Source organism: Aquarana catesbeiana, linkage group LG05, assembly GCF_042186555.1.
Source record: "Aquarana catesbeiana isolate 2022-GZ linkage group LG05, ASM4218655v1, whole genome shotgun sequence".
In the NCBI taxonomy this organism is placed as follows: Eukaryota; Metazoa; Chordata; class Amphibia; order Anura; family Ranidae; genus Aquarana; species Aquarana catesbeiana.
This window is the reverse complement of record NC_133328.1, coordinates 628362462-628382345: the sequence shown is the minus strand read 5'-3', so window position 1 is coordinate 628382345 and position 19884 is coordinate 628362462. Positions and strand designations below refer to the sequence as shown.

General features: G+C 42.6%; 1 protein-coding gene across 1 annotated transcript in view; it reads left to right on the top strand.

Moving 5' to 3' along the window:
- PTK2 (protein tyrosine kinase 2) overlaps positions 1–19884 on the top strand; it is a gene marked incomplete in the record, with an annotated part of 322618 nt that overhangs the window by 189094 nt on the left and 113640 nt on the right. Inside the window, 6 exon segments of the mRNA XM_073632301.1 lie at positions 2147–2203; positions 5830–5850; positions 7853–7950; positions 9262–9346; positions 14992–15092; positions 16986–17101. Of these exon segments, the coding sequence (XP_073488402.1) occupies positions 2147–2203; positions 5830–5850; positions 7853–7950; positions 9262–9346; positions 14992–15092; positions 16986–17101 (478 nt within the window).

Genomic DNA, 19884 nt, shown 5'->3' with positions numbered 1-19884 from the left:
GGCTGACAGGGCCTTCTGATTCCTCAGTGGGATACCCTCATCTGCAGTAGATCAGGTTTTAAGACCTCATCCACACTTGGCGTTTATCTGCGGCTGGAGGCACAGGCGCCCGTCTAACCCACTTCCAGCAGCCTGTCAAACTCCGAGAGTGGTGGCTGGATAGGGCTGGGCAGTGCGCCAAGTGGCATGTACATTTGGGCTAGCATGTGCCAGCAGTCTGCATTCTCAGCATTTGCACCTCGGCTTATACTGCCCTGAATGAATAACTTATTTAGCGCTACATATGCGAACTAAATCGCTTCAAGGCGCTTTTGCCGCCATTGTCTATCTGGGTCTTCAGAAGAGATGGGTCTTGAGCTTCTTCCTGAAGGCCAGATGGTTTTCTTCCGAGCGGAATGAAGTACCACGGAAGGGCGCCACCCAGCCCCATCCAGCTGCAGCAGCTGTCAGGCGCTAATAGAATTTGACAGGCTTCCAGGCAGTGGGGCTGGGCAGTGTGCCCACGTGCTTTCCAACAACAGCTAAATGCTGGAGGCTCATGCAACTGGGTAAATGCCCAGTATGCACGAGGCCTAACATGATAAAAGGGACCTTGTGACACTTTTTTTCCCTTTTAGTCTTGCTAAAGTTTTAGGTGAACCCACTTACATATCCTTACTATCAGTAAAATAGCATTACAGCTAGCCCTCACTAACCACTCTAACTAAAGTCACTGTGGAGCAATTCATCCTCGAAGTTCACAGCAGCAGCACTGAAGTCTTCCAGTGTACTGTGCACAATGAACTCTGATGGGAATTGATCCCGGCACTGCAAAGCCACACTGCTTACCACTAACCGCTCTCCCTCCTATTATTCAGAACATTGCAATGTTTTGGGCTGAAGGATTCTACTGCTATCCTGGAGATCTCCTACAATGTTATTGGTGTTTACTCATTAATCTATGCAATCGTTTTACTGCTTTGAGGCTCCATTCTAATCAAACATGTAAGGGTGTAACCCTAATTTAGATAGGGCAGCTCATTAGAGTATCTGTCACCTATGAGCAGTCCATATAAAACAGTGATGATGAACCTTGGCACCCCAGATGTTTCGAAACTACATTTCCCATGATGCTCAACTACACTGCAGAGTGCCTGAGCATCATGGGAATTGTAGTTCCAAAACATCTGGAGTGCCAAGGTTCACCATCACTGATATAAAACATCAAAGAAATCTGAAAACACCCCAAAGTGTCTAATGTAGGGATCTTCAAACTACGGCCCTCCAGCTGTTGCAGAACTACACTTCCCATGAAGCATTGTAAAACTCTGACATTTATAGACATGACTAGGCATGATGGGAATTGTAGTTCCTGAACAACTGGAAGGCCACAGTTTGAAGACCCCTGGTCTAATGAATGGGACAACTTGTTTCTTTGCTAGAATTTGTATAGTTTTGCATTTTATCTGAAACGCCCTATCCAGCCTCTTATAGACACACATTTGAGGTATCACCCTCTGCCCCGTGTGGAATTTTTTTGCATCTTTATTTGCAGTTTTCCCCTTTTTTTTTTTTTTTTTGCTATCGTGATTTTGGTTTATATTAAAACCCATACATTTTAATGACAAAGGCCAACTCCGCTTCAAACCTTTCTTCAGTTTTTGTGTTCTGCTCAAAAAGTTGCACGACTTGGGGGTTTCATATATGCCCTCACAATAGTGCTGAGATCATCCCCTTAGCGTTTTATGTCTCTATTAAAGGCCTTTTATCAAGGCATTGCCCTATTTTAGCTGGACTCCCCGGCTACTGCTGTACATTCTAGAGATTCTATCTAGGAAAAATTATAGAGTCACACCATTATTTGGCTTCCTAAAATCCCTGGATGATGCCTGAACTGAAGCTCAGTTCATCTAGAAAAAGAAAGCATTGCGAGGGAGAGATTCCTGTGATCTCTGTGAACAAAAGATTGCATATAGATCTCAAGGGGGGGTAACTAGTCACCAATATGACTGTTTAGTTTAATCAAGACCTAATTTTGTTGGTTTCATCTTCAAATCTCCACTCTGTCACATCTGGTTGTCTCCTGTTGCTGTTTGGTGTGTGTGATGATGTCTTTGTGAGTAGCTGTCACTCTGTGTCTGACAGATATTTGGTCTTTTCTTGGCAGAGACTGATGACTATGCTGAGATTATAGATGAAGAGGACACGTACACCATGCCTTCCAGTAAGTACTCGTGTCCAGCTCTTGTCTCTTTTCAGAAATACAAGAGCAGACAAATGCTATCCGGGGGGGGGGGGGGTCGTCTGCAATTCTTAATTCAGATATGCAGTGTATTGACAAAAAGATAACAGGCTACGACCATTACTGCCCCATTACTGTCCAATGGTGTGATCAGAATTTACTGTCTGGGCTTTCTGTGGATCCTGGTAAAGTATCTTGCAAGTTAAAGAGAACCTCTCACAACTGAGCTTATATGGGAGTCTGGGTATTCACACTTAAAGGATAGTATCACCTTTTGACAAATAATAATGAATGCACATTTTTTTGCATTTATTATTTTGTGTTTTGGCATCCTGGAAAGCATTGCACCAGCGATCAGAAGATCCCTGGTGACATGCAGCTCTTCTGCAGATCTGTCATTGTATCGGCTTGCTCATACGAAGAAGCTGATACATTCTGACAGGAAGACTCGATGAACTGCCACAGTGCTTGCAGCGCCATGACAGTTCATTCCAACAGCCACAAAGGCTGACGGACCTTGTAGTTTTCCATTCACAGAGCACTGTTTTGGGTTTTTTTGACAGCTAGCAGAGGGGGAGAAGATCCCCACTAGCTGTCAAAAACCTTCATTTTTTTTTAAATAAAATAACAAACATGTTTATAGGTACCTGTTCTGTGTAATGGTTTTGCACAGGGCCTTTCTAGGGTCCCCCACTGGCACTCCAGGCATCTCTTCTTCAGCGAGTGCCTCCAGGGAATGCCACTTTCCTTGGGGCACCTGTGCGCGCTCGCTCCCGAGCCTCCCAGTTGACACAAACCGCGCAGATCGGCCTCGCTCCCCGGTACTGTGTCGCAGCATTTGAACAACAGTAGCGGAAACTAATGTCTGCCGCTGCTATCAATCTGCCCATTGAGGAGGGAGACAGCGATGAGAGCTGCTACTCTCGTGCACGTCACTGAATTAGGTGTGTATATATATATATATTATACATAGAGAGAATATATATATATATATATATATATATATATATATATATATATATATATATATATATATATATATATATATAATAGAGAGAGAATATATATATATATATATATATATAAAATAGAGAGAGAGAATATATATATAATAGAGAGAGAGAATATATATATATATATATATATATATATATATATATATATATATAATAGAGAGAGAGAATATATATAATAGAGAGAGAGAGAGATAGATTATCTCTCTCTTTCAAATATATATGTATTTATATATATATATATATAATAGATATTTTTTTCTTTTTTTTACAAAACCACCAGTCCCCTCAAAAACAACCAGCCGTGCTGCCTAGTACAGTATTATGAACAAGACCTATCGCCCAAACTCTTAAGAATTTAAGGCTTGGTTTACACGGGCACACTATAGCTTACACCCATACGAGTGCCATGTTTGCCCGCAGGGGGGATGCACAGATGTTCCATGCATCACGGTGCACTCAGTCCCATTCATTTCAGTTGGGACACAGAGGCTGCACGGGCACAGCTGCTGCTCCCACCACCAAGGTGTGCTGCCAATATGCAATATCTCTTCTGTTTATTAAGGCACCATTCACCAATTGCTGCAGGACCCCACAATTACAGGCATTCCTGTCTAGTCTGGTTTACAATGGAGACATAGGTTTGAGCACTGCTGATAATAGACGCTGGTGAAGCTGTCCTATTACACAGAGGCTATCAGCATCTTCAAAAGCTTTGTTCATTCAGTTTTACCCTCCCTGCGCTTAGGCAGGAGAGAGAGGTCAGCCCGCATTGGGTTTTAAAAACCTAATATTGGGTTGACATGAATGTTCTGACAGGGAGTGTGTGCAAGTGAATAGCCACAAGCACACCCTGCCCAGAGACCTGAGGCTGCACTATTTTAGCAATGTGTGTGGAGATTCAGATTCTCGCACTGATCGCGAAAGCAGTGTATGCTAGCAGTAAACTAATAGACAAAATAGATTACAATATCCCATGGATAAAAACAGAGTTTGTTTCCCTGCTCCTAATGTTAACCTTAGCTATACAATATAAAAAAAAAAAAGTGTTGTCAGAAATAAGGTGTCTGTCCGGATCAGCTGCTGTTGGGGGAAAAAAAAAAAAAAAAAGGCTTTACTCCCCGATCTTGACGTTTGTAAAATTAATTTGCCTCCTTTAAAGCATATTTTAACCTAAAAAAAAAAAAAAAAAAGTATCCTGTTCCCTTAAAGCATGTTATACAGCACGGTGCTTGTGCTGTGTAATTTGGCCCCCTCTAACACCTGAAACACCTGGCTGATCCTGCCCGGTTCTGCCCCCCCCTGTAAACTGACCACAGTTTATCATGGCTGCTGAGCCCTGACACCGTGGTCAGTGTACGTGCCTTCGTCATCCTCCGCTCTCCTCTGTCCATCTCTCTCCCCCTGCCAGTCAGCTTGTGACAGTGCCCACCCCCTTTCCTCCTGCTGCTAATAAAACTTATAATGATACAATCCCCTCTGTTAAATAAGGACATGTGCCGCACTGCATGTGTTTTATAAAAAATATGGCTTCTACCTGATTTCAGAGCGCTCACGTGACTGCTGGGCCCTCTCCTCTCCTCCCGGGTGATGTCAGCGGGAGTTCTCGGCCCCATCGGCTGGAGCTTTTAGCCCAGTAGAAGAGGGCGGCGAGGAGTCACATGAGCGCCGGGTAGAAATCGTAATTTTTTTTTCTTATGAAACACATGCAGTACGGCACATGTCCTTATTTAATAGAGGGGATTGCATCATCATAATATAGTGGCTTTACAACCACTTTAAATACAGAGGTGACTGAGAGGAGGAGTTTCAGGAAGCGGGGTCAGTACAGGAATCACTGCTTGCAGGCAGCACGGTACCATGGGATATGTAATCCTCTAGCAATTGTTAGTAAACAGACAGGCAAAACTTTTTTAAGTACGCTTATATTGGATTGTCAAATAGAACTATTGTATTGCTATTACAATGCTGATATTATGATATCGAAGTGTATGCTGTACCTATAGATCTCTTTTTAAATGCTCATTTTAGTCTGTGGTACCTTTTTTAAAAACCAATTTTACTTAACTTACTCATCGCTCCCCCAGCAAGCAGCTTTCTCCTCTCCACTCTGACATTCTGGGTTGGGGATAGGCCCTTAACATCATGGGTTACAATGCAGGACTGGTGGTACTGCATCGTATGTGATGATGTCTTAGAGCAACCGTTGGACAGAGTGAGGAAGAGAAGATGATTCAGTGGACCAGCCGTACGGAGCAGAGGAAGTTTGTGGGAGCTGGAGGTAGGGTATTTAAACCTGCATTTAAAAAATACCTTGGACAAAAATGAGCATTCAACCCTTTCATTGGGGGGTGGGTGGGTGGGGGGGGTGGGGGTTTGCGCTGCGTGCGTCCGACTGCAAGAGTTGTTTGGATTTTTTTTTGTTTGTATATTTGATGAAAACACAAGCCTAGTTGTCAGTGTGCTGAATCTTTCTTCTGCAGCTGATGCTTTTGCTAGTGTTACAAGGATTCATGTCTATTTCTCTGTATTGTATGTGCCTTTTTGTTTTGTAAAGTCAGTCTATTTTCTGTTCCCTCTCTAAATGCCAATCAGAAAACTATGGATTAGATGAAGGTAACGGGTCTGTGTGTACACAGTATTTGCCTGCCCAGTGTGAAGTGTTGCCTGTCCTTCATACATGTCGTCTTATTTGCCATCCATTTATTTTGGGTAGGGTCTAGCTCCGCTACTCATTTTGCCAGAGTTTTTGTGTTTTTTTTGGTAAAAGTGATATTGTAAAGCAGGATCAGCTCAGATGGGGCTCTTTCAGATGGGAAGAGCAGACAGCCGAGCCATGGCTTTACCAGGATTGTAACAATACAACTGGACCAGGCTGTACACATTCTGCAGTGGCAATGCTTTGCTTGGCAGCCCGAGCATCTTGAAAGCGATAGTAAACCGCTGGGCTTTTTATTTTTTTGTACCCTGCAAGGTAATATAATGCAGAAAAAATTGCAGCAAAATGCAAATTGCCTGAAGCCTCTCCCCTGTTTTGGAGCCTCTCCCCTTTACAAATCATCTAAAATGTACCTGTAAAGAAAAAAAAAAAAGGTTTGTTTTATACTTCCACATCCATGTATGTGACTTCACCATCCTTCCAGGAAGAGAGGACAAAATCTCAAGAGAAGACACTCTAGTCCAGGGGTCTCAACCTGTGGCCCTCCAGCTGTTGCAAAACTACAAGTCCCATGAGGCATTGCAAGGCTGATAGCTACAAGCATGACTCCCGCAGACAAAGGCATGAGGGGGCTTGTAGTTACGCAACAGCTGGAGGGCCGCCCGTTTAAGACCCCTGCTCTAGTCTATTGGAAGATGGTCTTCTCATTAGATTTGGTCTGCTCTGTATTCCACGGAAGGAGTGTGACGTCACTGGAAGGATTGTGACGTCATCCTCGTCCTGAGTGGACGGGAGGAAGACGGGGGTGAAGTGAGTATAAACAATAACTCTTTTCTTTACATTTTGCACTTACTAATAGTAGCAGATTTGTAAAGGGGGGAGGTGGACCTTGCATTTTACCACAGGGTCTGCTTTAAAGGAGAAGTAGCGCAAAAGCTCTTTGGGCCCTACTTTTCATGGGGATTACAGGAGTGCACTTAGTTCTGCACTCTTGTGACCCCCTCGTATTCAGCTGACAGCAGGCTAAAGGCCTCTGTTGGCTGTCACTCAGCCGGCCCAGACTCTGGAAAGATCCCGACTTTAATGTCAGGATCCACCCAGATGCCTGACCGGCAGCTTGAGAGCTTGAGCCAGCTGCGCCCGGCACTCCAGTGAATACGGAGGGACAGTGAAAAAAGTTCTCAGTTTTCTCTGTCCCCCCCCCCCCCCAGTGTTCATTGGAGTGCTGGGCTGGCTCAAGCTCTCAGGCTGAGCCATCTGCCGGTCAGGCATCTGGGTGGATCCAGACATTAAAATCGGGATCTCTCCAGAGTCTGGACCAGCTGAGTGATATCGCCCTCAGTCACCGGCTCTCTGCTCACTGGAGACTGAGAACTGAGCAATCAGCAGTCTTAGATTGCTCAGTTCTTGGTCTTAGAGGCGGCGGGGGACTAATGCTGCATCCACCTAGGTGCTTTTGACTGTTTTATTTTTTCATATCCCGCACTTCTCTTTTTTTTTTAAGTGAATTTCTTGTGCTGTTAATAGAAAAAATAAATAAATAATGCAATATAAAAACCACAACTTCTGCCAAAACATTATACTTTTATATTGGATGGAGTGGAAAAAAGAGTTGAAGGCTATCAGGTTTTTATTGCCCTCTGTGTCCCTTTCGGGGGGGATTTTCCCTTGCGCTCTGTTTGAACGGGAAGTGAAGGAATATCTCTTCAATAGGGAAACGGATCAAAATAAAAACTTTTCTTTATTTGAGTGGTTGTCCACCCCTGAAAACATGTTTGTGACGTGCCTTGCTTGCCGTTGATATTGTGCGAGTGTGTGTGTGAGCGCGCTCTGCTGTGTACCTGCAAGAGAGGACTGTAGCGTCCGCCATTGTCTTGTGTAGCTTTTCATTGCCCAAATGTTCTTGTGCACTTTCTTTGCTAACTCTGTTACAAAGTTTCAATCATTTTCTCCTGACAGCGGGAGACTACGAGATCCAGCGGGACAGGATTGAGCTCGGGCGATGTATTGGCGAGGGGCAGTTTGGAGATGTCCATCAAGGAGTTTACATGAGTCCGGTGAGTGGGTATATAGACCACTATATTATTCTTTAAAGGTGTTTGAGCTCACGGTAAATTTTTAAATCTGAAGTTTAATTAACTTCTATTTTGCCACTTTTGGTAACTCCCTCATCAACATATAAAATTACACACATACATATATATATATATATATATATATATTTTGGTACTCACAAAAACACAAGTTCCTCTGCAGTCGTAAAAGTACACAGCAATAATGTGGATAGATGAGTTCCCACATCCAAAGGTCCACTGAGTAGGACTACAAAGTTGGGATAACCCAAATAAGTATGAGTCCCACCACCCTCTTTAATACTGAGTGAATAAAATATAATATAACACAGATCTCAGTTTGGAAAGGCAGGTGAGGTGTAAAGGGGGCGTTGTGGTGTAAAGGGAGGTGCTGTGATGTAAAAGGGGGCGCTGTGGTAAAGGAAGGGAGCTGTTATGTTAAAGGGGGCATTGAGGTGTAAAGGGGAACTGCAATGTAAAAGGGGGCATTGAGGTGTAAAGGGGAACTGCAATGTAAAAGGGGGCATTGAGGTGTAAAGGGGAACTGCAATGTAAAAGGGGGCATGGTGGTATAAAGGGGGAACTGCAATGTAAATGGGGGCATTGAGGTGTAAAGGGGGCCATGGGGGTGTAAAGGGGGAACTGCAATGTAAAAAGGGGCATTGAGGTCTAAAGGAGGAACTGCTATGTAAAAGGGGGCCATGGAGGTGTAAAGGGGGCCATGGAGGTGTAAAGGGGGCCATGGAGGTGTAAAGGGGGAACTGCAATGTAAAAGGGGGCATGCGAGGTGTAAAGGGGGAAATGCAATGTAAAAGAGGGCGTTGTGGTATAAAGGGAGGTGCTGTGGTGTAAAAGATGGCGCTGTGGTATAAAGGTGGGGGGGAGCTGTGATGTAAAAGGGTGTGTTGAGGTGTAAAGGGGGAACTGCTATTTAAAAGGGTGTTGTGGTGTAAAGGGGAGGACTGATGCTACTGATGGAAAGGTAGAACTGTGATGTGAAGGATCGGAGTCAGCACACAAACATGAGATTCGGACCTTTTGATGTAAGATTTGACTGACCGGACCTCCCTGAATTTTAATTCAATACCCGTGCTCTAGAGCGTTTGCACTTTGCAAAGTGCACAGTCTATTTGTAAATCAACCCCCTTGTATATTAGTGAGAGTTATACTGCTGACTGTCGGAATGTTTGGAGAACCCATGTGTATGCACAAGCTAACATAGTTCACGTTGTATAAGATCACCCCTCAGACTTTCACAGAAACATTTGGAATTTATATGCATCTTTCTTTCTGCAGGAAAATCCCGCTTTGTCCGTCGCCATCAAAACCTGTAAAAACTGCACGTCGGACAGTGTGCGGGAGAAGTTCTTACAAGAGGCCTGTAAGTCTTTGCTGTTCGTTTTCTACACATCGCTCGTTTGTTCACCATTGCACTGATCTATAAAACATGACAGCTATCAGGAGGTCTCCCTCAGGACACGTCTCTGTGTTTTCCCATAAAACGTTATATTATATTTAGAGAAGGTCGTGGTATTTATGCAGTGATTCTTCCTTCCTGCAGGCGCCTGCAGATGTCACCTTAGAATCCTCTTTCTGTGTTTTTAAATTGATGTGATTTTAAATGTATGTTTAACCTCTTCCTGCCCGCCGTACTTCATATGACGTCCTTGACTTTGAGTGGTGATATCAGAATGATGGGTGCAGCTACAGGCATCATTCAGATATCGGCTCTTTCAGCCGGCAATTCTCTACACCATAAGAACGATCATAGCGGCAGCTGTTGCGCCGCTTGATCTTTCTTACGGGCGGCGAGAGGGGGCGCCTCCCGCCGCCCTCTGGTGCTTCTACCGACTCACCGCTTCCATCGGTGAGTCGGAGACAGGATCCGCCGGCCCCGGATGTTTACCATATAGATTTCCGGCGCACCAGATGGTCGCCGAAGTCTCTATGATCGTACAGGGACCAGGCGTGATGTTATGACGTCACGCTTGGCCTCTGCATTCAAACAAATGGCGCTGGGAAGCCGAGATTTTTTTTTTTTTTTTTGGGGGGGGGGGGGGGAGGATTTTGGGCCTCTCAGCCTAGAGGGGAGATGTGGGGTCTTATTGACCCCATCTCTCACTGTAAAGAGGACCGATCGTGTCATATTTCTATTACAAGGGATGTTTACATTCCTTGTAATAGGAATAAAAGTGATCCAAAAAATTTTTTGTTTTTTTAAAAGTGTCAAGCTAAAAAAAAAAAAAAACAACAATAAAAAATAAATACAAATTTTTAAAGTGCCCCTGTCCCCGTGTGGTCGCATGCAAATGCGTTCGCATACATAAGTCCCGCCCACATATGAGAACACATGTGAGGTATCGGCGCGAACGTTGGCGCGAGAGCAATAATTCTAGCCCTGTAACTCTCTAAACCTGTAACCAGTAAAAAATTTTAAAGCGTCGCCTATAGGGATTTTTAACTACCGAAGTTTGGCGCCATTCCACGAACATGTGCAATTTTATAGCGTGACATCTTAGGTATCTATTTACTCGGTGTAACTTCATGTTTCATCTCTTGTGCAATAAAATTGGGCTAACTTTACTGTCTTTTTTTTTTTTTTTTTTTAAGCACAAAACGTTTTGCTTTTTTTCCCAAAAAAAAAACGCTTTTAAAAAATTGCTGCGCAAGATAAAAAGTTGCAACAACCGCCAGTGTATTCTCTAGGGTCTTTGCTAAAAAAAAAAAAAAAAAAAAAAAAAACATATATAGTGTTTGGGGGTTCTATGTAATTTTCTAGCAAATAAATTGTTATTTTTATATGTAGGAGAGAAATGTCAGAATTGGCCTGGGTGGCAAGTGGTTAACAATAATAGTCTCTACCGTTCTTTCTACAGCGGCAGAGGTTAATAGGCTAGATATGCTGAACTAAGGCCACACAATGAGCAGCTTACGTTAAGTGGAAGGGTAAGCGAGCCTAGGACAGAATCGGGCAGAAGCGGGTAGTAGTTCCAGGGTTTGGGCCTCATTACTTTCTAGAGACATGCTGTTGGTTCCAGTGTTATAACATTTGTACTCTGTGCCCCATTTATATTGATTCAGTGTATTATAAACACAATATCGAACCTTTCACATCAGTCCCTGCCCCTCCCCCCCCCCAAGGGGGTTTACATTATGTTGTTCCCACCACAGTCACTCACACTCTAGGACTGCCCTGGCTTGTAGCCCAGCTACGTGTTTAGCCTGCTGGAGAATTTTAATTGAATGAGGAGCCAGACTCATCTCTATATGATATACTTGAGTAGCTGAGATGATATTTCCTGGCATGTTCATGCAAATCAAAGCAGTGCTAAGATCTGATATGACTCTGTTCCAGTCCGGCCCCATTCTGACATTCCTCTCCCACATGTTAAAATCTGCATTTTTTTTTTTTGCTAGGAAACTACTTCTAACCCTCAAACATTATATGTATTTTTTTTTTTTTTTTTTAAGAAGGGGCCCTAGAGAATAAAATGGTGGGTGTTGCATATTTTTATGTCACATGGTATTTGCGCTTCGGTTTTTCAAAATCGAATTTTAGTAAAAAAATGCACTTTAATTTTAATGCTCAAAAACACAATATAATACCAAATTATTTGGTTGAAAATAAAAGATGTTACCCCAAGTAAATAGATGCCTAACATGTCATGCATTAAACAACGGTACCTAAAAACCTCCATAGGAGACGCTTTAAAAGCCTTTAAGTGTTACCAGTTTAAAGTTACGCTGGAGGTCTGGAGCTAACATTATTGCTCCTGCTCTGACGTTCAGACCCCTTTCACACTGGGGCGGCGGGTCCATTAGCAGTAAAGCCCCGCTAGTTTTAGCGGCGCTTTTCGGCTGCTTGCGGGGGTTCAAAGCTCGGGTTGAAAGCGCCGTGTCGTGGAGCTTCTAAAGCGCTTTACGGGCGCTTTGGAAGCACTGTCCATTCATTCCAATGGACAGGGGCGGTGTAGGAGCACTGTATACAGCGCTCCTTCACCGCCCCAAAGATGCTGCTTGCAGAACTTTTTTTTCCTGTCCCGCAAGTGCACCGCCCATGGATCCATGCTTTCATGTTGTTTACGCCAAATTCTGACCCCACCATCTGAATATCGCAGCTGAAATCCAGACTCATCAGGCCAGGCAACGTTTTTCCAATCTTCTATTGTCCAATTTTGGTGATCCTGTGCGAATTGTAGCCTCAGTTTCTTGTTCTTAGCTGACAGGATTGGCACCCAGTGTGGTCTTCTGCTGCTGTAACCCATCTGCTTCAAGTTTTGATGTGTTGTGCATTCAGAGATGGTATTCTGCATACCTTGGATGTAACGAGTGGTTATTTGAGTTACTGACGCCTTTCTATCATCTGGAAACAGTCTGCCCATTCTCCTCTGACCTCAACAAGGCATTTTCTTCCACACAACTGCCGCTCACTGGATATTTTTTCTTTTTCTTACCATTCTCCGTAAACCCGAGAGATGGTTGTGTGTGAAACTCCCAGTAGATCAGCAGTTTTTAAAATACTCAGACCAGCCCGTCTGGCACCAACAACCATGGCACATGCAAAGTCACATAAATCCCCTACACACCTGGCACACCCCTTGTGCAAGCCTATGCCTAAATGCATTGAGTTGCTGCCATGTTATTGGCTGATTAGCAACTTGTTGTTGTTACCAAACAATTGAATAGGTGTACCTAATAAAGCGGCCGGTGAGTGTATGCATGCGGGAGCTATGTGCACGTTCACGGGGCAGACACGCTCTTTTTTTTTTTTTTTTTTTTTTTTTTTAATAGAATTTTTTTTTCTTTACATTGTACCTTTTTTTTTTTTTTTTTTTTTTTTTATATCACAACATCCCTTGTGATAGCATGGGTTGTGAAATGTCCAAATGTTGGAGAGATTTGGGGCTTGTTTACATGAGACCGGCTCACGTCTTTTTACGGGGGGCAGAATGGCACCCCTGCGCGAAACCCCGTGTATATATACAGGGTTCCCTTTAAGAGCCGCTGCAAGGCGGGGTACCTGATGCTCGTGGTCACAATCGCCGCCGGCCACGCGTAATCACGTGCACGAGAGCCCTGTTCTGTCAGGGGAGAGGGGACATATCGTTTGTTCCTAGTATGTAGAAACCACAATATGTCTCCTCCCCTAGTTAGTCCTATCCCCATACAGTTAGAAACACATTGAGGGAACCCCATTGATTGCCCCCTAGTGTTAACCCCTTCCCTACTAGTGACATTTACACAGTAATCAGTGCATATTTATAGCACTGACCGCTGTATAAATGTCAGTGGTCCCAAAAATGTGTCAAAAGTGTCTGATCTGTCCGTTGCAATGACACAATACCACTAAAAATCACAGATCACCGCCATTACTAGTAAAAATAATAAAAATGCCATAAATCTTTCCCATAGTTTGTAGACGCTATAACTTTTGCGTAAACCAATCAATATACGCTTAATGCGATTTTAGTAAAAAAATAAAATATATATATATATATATATATATATATATATATATATATATATATATATATATATATATATATATAGAATATATATTGGCCTAAACTGATGAAGAAATTTTGTTTTTTAAAAACATTTTGGGGCTATTTATTATAGTTAAAAATATTTTTTGTGTTTTTTTCAAAATTTTCACTGTTTTTTGTTTATGGCACACAAAATATAAACCATAGAGGTGATCAAATAGCACTAAAAGAAAGCTCTATTTGTGGGAAATAAGAGGACGCAAGTTTCGTTTGGGTACAGCATTGCATGGCTGTTCAATTACAAGTTAAAGTGACGCAGTGCCAAATTGTAAAAAGTGCTCTGGTCAGGAAGGGTAAAATCTTCCGAGGCTGAAGTGGTTAAGATAAAAAAAAACCTGACTTTAGAACCACTTTTTTTTTTTTTTCGCAATAAAATGAACCTACCTGCTCACAGACCAGTTTGCATTCCAGTAGAGTGCCTGTGTGCCAGGATGATTTCACATCCCATATCGGCCAATTTAGATGGCCAAAGACCGGCAAGAAAAGATGCCAGCGAAGGATCTTGCAGGCGTCGGAACGTTGATGTGAAGGTAAGTATAGCAGAATTTAGTTTTGCTTTAATACTTTGAAGGCTGTAGTAGTCTGACAGTTACTTGTTGTTTTATATAAAAAGTCTAATTTTATTATTTCATGTTTCAAAAAAATAAAAATTTTGAACAAGAAAAAAAAAGTGTAATTTTAAATGCAATTCAATTTGTTGAATTCACATGATTGCCAAAACAATTCTGTTATCCCTATTGTTGTCCAATCTCTCTTTTTTTCAGAAAATCAGATTCTGATATTTACAACATACATGTGTTAATGGGCCGGGCACAATTCATTTCTGTGTATTGTCTATAATTAAAATATGAAGGCAGCCATATTTTTCTAATTCATATGCCGGCACCAAGACTCGGCCTTTACTGCACGTCTATCACCTGAGAGGTGTTAATGCCTCCCTTCTATATCCAAAATAAAAATAATGGATTTATGTCCACCTTAATTTGTCTCACAATAAAAAAAGCTTAATGTACTTCCAAGTAGGCATTCCACTTGACACCTTTATTAAAAAAAAAAAAAACAAATATATATTATTATCTTTTATTACCCACAATTGGTTATTTGTTAATGCTCGTTGATTGCTGCCAATAAAAAAAAATTAAATATATAAAAAAAATATATTGTTCTGCAGGCGAAATCCACTGAATTCAAGCGCATTATTTTCAGTGAGTCTTCGGAGAACGTGCATTGTAAGAAAGAGGGGTGAAGCACAACCATTGCGTAGAAAGAAGAGGCAGAGCCTGAATAATTTGAGCAAATGTGGTCGCCCTTGTGTACTTATATAATTCATACACAGACAAGTTTCTTAAAACATTAGCACAGATTACAGAGAATTTTTAAATCCATCTGAACTGCCACATCCATTCCTAAAAAGGCTATAAAAAGGCTTTATATATCCTTTAAATGATGACACGTCTTTTTTTTTTTTTTTCATTTGCAGTAACGATGCGTCAGTTTGACCACCCACATATTGTGAAGTTAATCGGAGTGATAACAGAAAACCCAGTGTGGATAATCATGGAGCTGTGTACACTGGGAGAGGTAAGTACTAACTTTTACAGACTTGTTTTTCCTTATCATTAAAGCCCAACTGAGCTTTCAGCCTTAATACCGATGTCTATATATATATATATATATATATATATATATATATATATGCGGTCTACGACCATGATCCCGGTACTGTTTTTTTTTTTTTTTTTTACCAGCAGGCGATTCTGCATAGTGTAAGTGAACGGAGTGTCTATAGAGCCGCTTGATTGCTTTTACAGTTGACAGAAGAGGGGTCCCCCCCGCTGCTGCCTTTCCTGGGTTTTCCCAGATGGGATGATCTGGGAGCCCAGGACTGATGCAACTGGTTCAAAAGCATACACCGAGACTTTTTTCACAGTTTACATATTTTTGGTAATAAAAATCGCAATAAGCATATATTGATTGGTTTGTGCAAAAGTTATAGCGTCTACAAAATATGGCATTTTTATTATTTTTTTTTTTTTACTAGTAATGGAGGCTATCTGCGATTTTTTTTTTTTTTTCTTATCGGGACTGCGACGTTATGGTGGACACATTGGACACTTTTGACACATTTTTGGGACCACTGGCATTTATAAAGCAATCAGTGCTATAAAAATGCACTGATTACTGTAAAAATGTCACTGGCGGGGAAGGGGTTAACACTAGGGGGCGATCAGGGGGTTAACTGTGTTCCCTGTGTGTGTTTCTAACTGTAGGGGGAGGGGACTGACTAGAGGAAATGACAGATCGTGATTCCTAGCTATTAGGAACACACGATCTGTCTCTCCTCACAGAACAGGGATTTGTGTGTTTACACACACACGTCCCTGTTCTGCCTCTCGTGCCGGCAATGGCTAGTGGCGGGCGGTCATCGCGACCATCAGCCACGAGCATCGGCACCCTCCACAGTGCAGCGGGCACGTGCGCGCGACCGCTATCCCGCTTAGAGGAGCCGACGTACAGCTACGACGGCTCGCGGGATCGTGCCGACCTGCTGCAGTATAATGACAGCGGCTGGTCGGCAGGCGGTTTAGGCTAGGGGAACAAAAAAAAAAAGATATTTACTTACCCGATTCTCCACTCCTTCCCACAGCTAGACTGACCCCCCTCAGCTTCTGCACCCCCCGTGCTCAGGCGGTCTAGAGTCCTGACATCATCAAGCCCAGAGCATTTTTACATGACTGCATATAAATGTGTTTTTATATCATCTATTTGATTTTAATCAGAACAAATAAAGTTTAGACCAATTTTTTTTTAATCCTATCACAGAGGGTTTGTATTTTGCTGTGTAGTATTTAGGGATGTGGGCAAAAATTCATAATCCCTATCAACAGTCTTCCTATGTTCACTGCTATGGACATGAGGATACAGAGGAGACATTCCACCACCAGATAGTGGGGGGGGGGGCTGCCTCCCGGGGGAGTGGAGGATCAGGTAAGTAAAACGGTTTCTCCTCTCCCTTGGAAGAAATTGGCTATTAATGCTTGCAGTGTGGGCACATCCCCACTGCAAGGGGTAATTGTTATCTAGCTGGAGTTGGGCTTTAAGATCTGTGCATCTGTGCATAATTCCATTACAGTGAACCTGGGAGAAGAGAAATTTGCCGTTAACCTGTTTTTTAAAGGTTCAAGTTCCAGGAATTCCATCCTGATCCTGGCTTCACTACCCAGCGAGCTACTGAACTTGTCACCAATGTGCAGGAATTGAAGTTCAGATTTTAAAAGCTGCAGGCTAGTTCCAGGCCACTTATAAGGTAGTAAAGTCCAGATGAGATTGTTTTTTAAAAGGCACATGGCTCCAAGGCTGTCAAAGTCCGCAATTGCAGCTCCCTTGTTTCTCTCCTCACAGGTCACCACTGCAAAGTTTTCATGATTCTTTGTAAGGTTTGTACTGATATTTACTTTTTTTTTCTGTTGACAGTTGCGATCGTTTTTACAAGTCCGAAAATACAACCTGGACCTGGCGTCCCTTATCCTCTACGCTTATCAGCTCAGCACAGCGCTCGCCTACCTGGAGAGCAAAAGATTTGTACATAGGTAAGAGGATCATGACTTGCAGGAATAACTTCATCAGTCAGTTTTTTATTGCACCTTCTAATGTCGTAACTGTGAACTTGACAAAATTTAAAGGGTAACTCCACTTTCATGGGAAAAAAAACAGCAAGTAAAAAAAAATAAATAAATAAATAAAAAAGTATAAACAATTGTGACAGAAGTCATATTGTAATTTTAATGTTATTAAAAAATTACCTTTTCTTTTCAATCTGCAGCTCTGCAACAGAGCTGCACAATTCTGGCTCAAATGGGAAACTATTTTTTTGCTTGAAATTAAGATCGCGATTCTCGCGGCGTAACGTCAGCTTTAACATTATACAAAAAAATTGGGTAACTTCACTGTTTAGTTTTTTTTTTTTTTAAATTCTTACACAATGTGCACTTTCTAAACAGTATATAAAGCTGAAGACAGCAGATATACATGTAAAACTTAGACCCCTTTCACACTGGGGCCGCGGCCACGTTAGCGCTGAAGCGACGCTCGTTTTAGCGGCGCTTTTCGGCCGCTAGCAGAGCGCTTTTAACCCCAAAGAAGGGGTTAAAAATACCCATGTTGCAGCGCTTCTGAAGCGCTTTTTAGTTGCTTTTAAGGGCATTCCAATGGTTAGGGCATTTTGGGAGCGCTAAATACAGTGCTCCCAACCCGCCCCAAAGATGCTGCTTGCAGGGCTTTTTTTGGAACATCCCGTAAGTGCACCGCCCGAGTGTGAAAAGTCACACTTGAATGAATGGGAGGCGGTTTTCAGACGCTAAGCAGAGGCTATTACCAGCGCTAAAGCGCCTGAAAAACCGCCCCAGTGTGAAAGGGGTCTTATATAGGGGGATTTGTTTCATCCCCCTGAGGCTGTTCACTTCACTGGGTATAGTAAAGGGTTTACATCCACTTTAAGTGGTTAAACTGCCCTCATCTATAGACAGAAGTTTATTCCTTTGATCTGAAAGAACGAAATGTTACAATGTTTTTCTTTATCTCCACCTAAGCAATGTTGTGATAATCTTGGCAGGCTGCCTGTTTGTTTTTTTTTTTTTTTTTTCTGACAGCTGTCAGCTTGAGCAGAGAACTCTGCACTGAATCGAGGAAAGGATCGCGAGGAGGGTCGAATCGCGATTTCAATTTTTTTAACGATTAATCGTGCAGCTCTACTCTGTAAATTTCTGTAAAATGCAATATGGGGACGTTCTGTACGCAGATGGTGCACAGAACACTCACCTGCTTGTGTGATTGGCTTACCCAGAAGTCTGCACTAAGATACAAGTCAGATTTTTGTCATCCCCTGCAACAAAAATGTCATTTTTGTTGAGGTACTCCCAAAGGGAAAACAGGGATGCAGACCCTCCCACTTTCCTCGTTGGCACCCTGCAAGTGCAGCAGCTGATTTATTATAATTATAAAACTACCCCCATACAGATTCACTTTGCACATGTACACAGACAAACCTGTCTATTTCTTCAGAATAATAAAAGGTAGGAATCTGCTACAATGTTTGTTAAAATCCCTGCGGTGTACATAGATCACCCAGATGGGGAGTGTGGTTTTCGCAACAACAGTGGAGTTACTTTTTAAAGCATGAATGCACTTGAAGTCAAACGCAGGACAAATGATCAAATACAATTAGTAAACTGTAGAGGAACAAATATGTAAAGGTATCAATGCCACAATAAATTATTTACTGTAGACATTCAATATTCTTTCTTTTAAAATTTTGTTTTTTTTTCCTACATGGCCATATTCGCATTTGAATTCCCCCATTTGAACTGTAAATGTCTGCCTCGGTTTATCGGCAGTTACGGGATTTCGGCTTCTTTGCGGTTTGTGTGTCACCTTGTGCTTTCTCTACCCAGAGAATATTGTACATTCAAAAACCCAGAGGGGAAGTTTAATTTCAACCCCACAGCGACCTCTACTGACTATTTTTTAAAAGGAAACAAATATATAAAATGAGCTTCTACAGCTGATCTCAAAAGAAATCGGCTAAATACATATAGGGGCTTTTTACCGGCCAATGGAATTGTATTTCTGACCATCAGGTTCTGAGATGTCTGATGGACAGCACTACTTGGCAGGTCACAACACTTTCTCTGTTGTAAATGGCAGATTGGTGTCCTCACTGTCCAACCTACTGACTGGACAGTGAAAAAAAGGAGCAGGAGACTTATGAGGTTAGCCTTCTGCTCACTCTTTCTACTCCTATAACCATGTTTTCTGTCATAACATTTGCATGCAGCACACCTGATTGCCTCCCAGTGCTTTCACTCCCAGTCTGGATGCTGCATTTTTAGGGAATCGCGAGAAGCTGATACTCATTGAAATTCAGTCGCTTATGCTGGATACTTTGAAAGCCAAGGTTTTCATTTATTCTGGCCATTGAAATGAATTAATGCTTAAAGCGGAGTTCGGCTTAAGAAAAAAAAAAAAAAATAAAAGTCAGCAGCTACAAATACTGCAGCTGCTGACTTTTAATAATCGGACACTTGCCTGTCCTGGGGTCAAGCGATGTGGGAGAATGAAGCCCCGCTCCTCTCTGCGGCGCCGGCATTGTCACTGTGGGCTCCCGGCTGTGGCGCATGCGTGAGCCAGGCGGCGCGCTGTGACTGGCCGGGTAATCATCTTGGACCTGTGACGCGTCCCAGATGATTGCTGAGAGGGAGGGGGGAGAGGTGAACTTGCTTCCGGCGGCGGGAGGAAGTGGGAGCTGGAACCTCCTAGAATGAGGGTTTCCGCTCCCCCCCACCAAATAAAAATGAAATGCCAAATGTGGCATGTC